The 5,096-nt window shown below is 37.3% G+C and overlaps 1 protein-coding gene across 2 annotated transcripts in view; it reads left to right on the top strand.

The window, feature by feature from the left end:
- The window catches only part of LOC106877631 (uncharacterized), a 30,493-nt gene continuing 25,397 nt past the window's right edge, over positions 1–5,096 (top strand). Inside the window, exons 1-2 of one of the 2 annotated variants that reach the window (XM_089358042.1) lie at positions 1–88; positions 4,917–5,004. In XM_089358042.1, the coding sequence (XP_089214168.1) occupies positions 4,938–5,004 (67 nt within the window). In that variant the 5' untranslated portion in view covers positions 1–88; positions 4,917–4,937. Of the gene's footprint in view, positions 89–2,756; positions 2,881–4,916; positions 5,005–5,096 lie in introns of those variants that run through there. The other variant, XM_089358041.1, reaches the window with a different exon arrangement.

Raw genomic sequence — 5,096 nt, 5'->3', positions numbered from 1 at the left:
CTTTTTACTGTCAATTTTTCTCTCTATTACTTCATGACTGGAACAGGTTGTTCGACGAATTGTTATTTCTAGCAGGTCGAGCGAACAGGTAGAATCTCTATTGTTGGTTCCATTTTTTTTTCTTTTCTTTTCCTTTTAATGTCTTTATTGCGGTTCTTTTTGTTTGTTTTTTGAAAGCTTCTACTCTGAAGTGGTTTCTCATGCGTATTACGAAGACATTAATATACAGGATTACTCAGGCCATGTTTAATCATTTTTACAAGAAAAGGTTTCAATGACAGTGACAATCTCATGGAGGTGATCAAGCCGAACCTTCAAAGTTTATGTCAACCTTTTCCTTCTAAAAGTTCACACACACACACACACACACACACACACACACACACATACACACACACACTACACACACACACTCACACAAAACAGTATGTCACTCCGACTACATGTTTTGAGTGTTATCTTTTTCGTTTCGAAAAAGGACTAAGTCCGAAACGTTATACCTATAATTTTATAACTGTTATTTCTTCATCCTAATTGCATTAACTATAAACGTTCCTTGTACTTTTGTTGCTTTTTGTTATTTGTAGTTGTTTTGCTATATACTCGAACCATATCTTTCTGGTCATATCCAGAGAATTGCATGCGGTGCATGAAGTTTTGTACATGTTTCTTTGTTTCAAAGGGTTCGCATAGGGGCGCGGGGGTGGACTTATTCATTATCCTAACTAAATCTTTAATCAGTATATTGGAGTCGTATAGATTGGTGGAAGAGAGAAGAACAAATCTAGTTGTACAGAAAGGAGAGGGAGAGATAGGGTCTGAAGTAATAAGTGTACATACATGCACACACACATATAAATAAATTTGGACACACACACATACACAATCACACGCACACACATACATACACATACATACACACATTTTCACATACGTATACACATACATATAAATACATACACACACGTGTGTGTGTGCGTGTGCATTAATGTGTGTGTGTGTTTTGTGTCGGTCTGTCTACGTACTGTATTATTTTATATAAATACATATGTGTGTGATGTACCAGTGCGAGTCCAACATTTTTTTTTCCAATGTGAAATTTCCTTATAATTGTAACCTAAAACATCTGAAAGGTATTTGTAGAAAATTTTATTAGAAAATATTCATTTTTTTTTTTGAAAGTTAGGAGGAAACAAAGCCAACCCGTGTAAATTTTTGGTAAATTTTCAGATTAACACCCGCACGATTTTCACTGGGGTGTTAGGGTTAGGGTTTTAGGGTCAGGGTTAGGGTTTTAGGGTTAGTTTTAGGGTTAGGGTTAGGGTTTAGGGTTACGGTTACGGTTAGGGTTAGGGTTAGGGTTAGGGACTGAATTCCATAACCCTAACCCTAAAACTTTAACCCTAAAACCCTAACCCTAAAACCCTAATCGTAACCCTAACCCTAACCCTAAACCCGAACCCTAACCCTAACCCTAACCCTAAAACTAACCCTAAAACCCTAACCCTGACCCTAAAACCCTAACCCTAACACCCTAGTGAAAGTCGTGCGGGTGTTAATCTGAAAATTTACCAAATTTTTTAAACTCTTCTCCCCACCTTCGGAAAATTCTTTCACATTAAATTCCAATATAATCGAACTCTACACCATCCGAAAGATATTTGTAGAAAATTTCATTAAAAAAAAATTTTCTGAAAGTTATGAGGAAACAAAGTCTACAGGCACAATTGTCTACATATGCGTTTATATATATATATATATATATATATATATATATATATATATATATATATATATATGCCAGCCTCGTCTGGCCCCTGTGCCGGTGGCACGTAAAAAGCACCCACTACACTCATGGAGTGGTTGGCTTGGCGTTAGGAAGGGCATCCAGGTGTAGAAACACTGCCAGATCAGATTGGAGCCTGGTGCAGCCTCCTGGCTTCCCAGACCCAGTCGAACCGTCCAACCCATGCTAGCATGGAAAGCGGACGTTAAACGATGATGATGTATATGTATATATATATATATATATATATGTATACACACACACACACACACACACACACACACACACACACATATATATATATATACATACACTTTGATACCTACTAAATAGCACCACCTGGTAAAGACATTAATGATGTTTCATATTAGTCATTGTGTGTGTGTGTGTGTGTGCATGCATGTATATATTATATAATATATGTGTATATGTGTATGTACACATACTTTGATACGTACATACAGCTATAGAGATAGCCAGACACACAAATGTGTTCGTGTGAGAGAGGAGAGAGAGACAGAGAGAGAGCGTGAGTATGTGTATGCATATGTTGTGTATGTATATGTGTATCTGTGTGTGCGTTTGCATCTATGTCTATATTTATATCTATTTGTCCTACTCTGTTAACTGTCCCTGTTTATCCTTCTAACCTTTACTCTATTCTTTTTTTCTCTCTCTCTGTATCTATCTATCTATCTATCTCTATATATATATATATATATATATCTGTCTATCTATCAATCTCTCCCTTTATATGTATTTATATCTCTCTATCCCCTTTCTCTTTTTCTCTCTTTCTATTCTTTCTCCCTCTCTCTCTATCTATCTATCTATCTATCAATCTCTCCCTTTATATGTATATATCACTCTCCCTCCTTCTATATCTCCATCCCCTTTCTCTTTTTCTCTCTTTCTAGTCTTTCTCCCTCCCTATCTATCTCCCTCTCTATCTATCCCACACAACTGTCGTCTGCTATTCAACCATTTTTAACCAAACAGTCCCGTCTGCCATTAACACATTGATTGAATCACACAGATTTCTTCTAACTTCAAACATTTTCTCCGTCCACAGATTTCGTTTAAAGTATCCCAAGGTCACGTATCTTTATCTCATAGCAAATATTTATTCTATTTCTGATTATTTGTCCCGAAATGAAAGACTATAATGCATGTCGTAAGTTAACATTACAAGCTACGGACATCGGACTTCTGATGTCGGAAATTCACTATTATTAATATCAGATACTAATTTGTCTGGGAAAATTTGAATGAAAATTGAAGTATTTCCAATGAAATACTTAACTTTTCATTCATATTTTCTGTGTTATACGAGAGTCATTATTTTCAGTTATTTTAGCGAGTATTTCTTTACAGGAAAAAGAGAAAAAAACACTTTAAAGCTAATTTATCTCTTTACTCGGTTGTGTTTCGTTATGCCTAAATAATGCAACGTGTATACCTTACATTTATGCATGTTTATATGTGTGTACGTGCATGCGTGAGTGTGTATATAATATAATACATGTGTGTGTGTGTGTGTGTGTGTGTGTGTGTGTGTGTTTGCTCTCCAACACCGCTTGACAACCAGTGTTGATTTGTTTACGTTCCTGCGACTTAGCGGTTCAACAAAAAGATGGTGTTAAAATTAGAACCTGGAGTCGATTCGTGCTTTCAACACACACACACGCACGCACGCACGCACACACAAGCTTTCATATACATATACAAGTATATCCATCCATCCATCCGGCCATACATCCAAACATACATACATACATACATGCATACATACATACATGCATACATACATACATACATGCATGCATGCATGCAAGCATACATACATACATACATACATACATACATACACATAAATATATACGAAGGAGTGCTGGAAAGTTCCTGGCTTTAAGGGTTTCGCGAAAGGCCTGGTTGAAGGCCCAAACTTCAGAGTTCTTTTAGAAGGCTTGGAAAAAAAGAAGGACTGTCCCAATAAGTGTGTGAATTTGAGAGGGGAATATGTTGAATAAAATCATAATTAACTGATTCTCCTGTTTTTCTTTTATCCAAAGCCAAGAACTTTTCAGCACCCCGTCATATATATACATATATATATATATATATATATTTGTTCATATGATGATATCTCTACAATGTGTTGATGAGATAAACATCTAATCGCTACCAATATAGCAAGAGATTTCTCCCCAAAGGTCTAAAGTAAACTCCTTAAGGATCGATCTCCTTGGTTATATATCAAGTTTAAACTGTAAAAGAGAGTTTTGACGCTGATATCCATTATTATTGAAGTTTATTCCTATGTCAACATTTCTGTATAAGGTTATATTTAACTGTCAAAATTACCTTACATATCCTCTCCATTGAATACCGATGAATACCCCTCATTCAATGGACAATGAACTTTGCTTGCGAAGACCGAGTGAGGCAAGTGAAATCAAAATCAAAATCAAAATCGCTGACATGGCCGATGACAGTACCGTCTGATTGGCACTCATGCCAGTGAAACGTTAAAAGCACATCTGAGAGTGATCGTTGCCAGGGCCACGGATTGGTTCCTGTGCCGGTGGCATGTAAAAAGCACCATTCGAGTGTGATCATTGCCAGCATCACCTTACTGACACATGTGCCAGTGGCTTGTGAAAAACATCATTCGAGCGTGGTCATTGCCAGTGCTGCCAGACTGGCTCCCATGCAGGTAGCACATAAAAAACACCTTTTGAGTATGGTCGTTGTCAGAACCGCCTGACTGGCCCTTGTGCCAGTGGCACGTAAAAGCACCTTCTACACTCTCAGAGTGGTTGGTATTAGGAAGGGCATCCAGCTGTAAAAACTTTGCCAGATCAGATTGAGCCTGGTGCAACCATCTGGCTCACCAGTCCCCACTCAAACCGTCCAACCCATGCCGGCATGGAAAGCGGACATTAAACAACGACGATGATGATGATGATAATGATAACCAGGGAAACACACATATGAAAATTTTCCAAGCGTGTCTTCTGTATAAAGAACATATAGCCAAATGTGTGTGTGTCTGTGTGTGTGTGTGTGTGCTTGTGGGCAATTTGTGTGTAATTTATAAAGAAGTCTTCTTCTTTTCTATTTCTCATAGAAATTGGTTTAATTAAGCAACATGGAATCTTTGACAGATGACAGTCTTGAAAATATCCAGACAGTTTATATTTCACCAGTTGAAAGAGGTATCACTTACTCTCTCTCTCTCTCTCTCTCTCTCTCTCTCTGTTTGTCAGTCTCTTTATAATCTCTTCCTTTCTCTCTCCTCCTCCTCTCT

Source organism: Octopus bimaculoides, chromosome 9, assembly GCF_046866305.1.
Source record: "Octopus bimaculoides isolate indiv1 chromosome 9, ASM4686630v1, whole genome shotgun sequence".
Classification (NCBI taxonomy): domain Eukaryota; kingdom Metazoa; phylum Mollusca; class Cephalopoda; order Octopoda; family Octopodidae; genus Octopus; species Octopus bimaculoides.
This window is presented reverse-complemented; position numbering and strand designations above follow the sequence as displayed.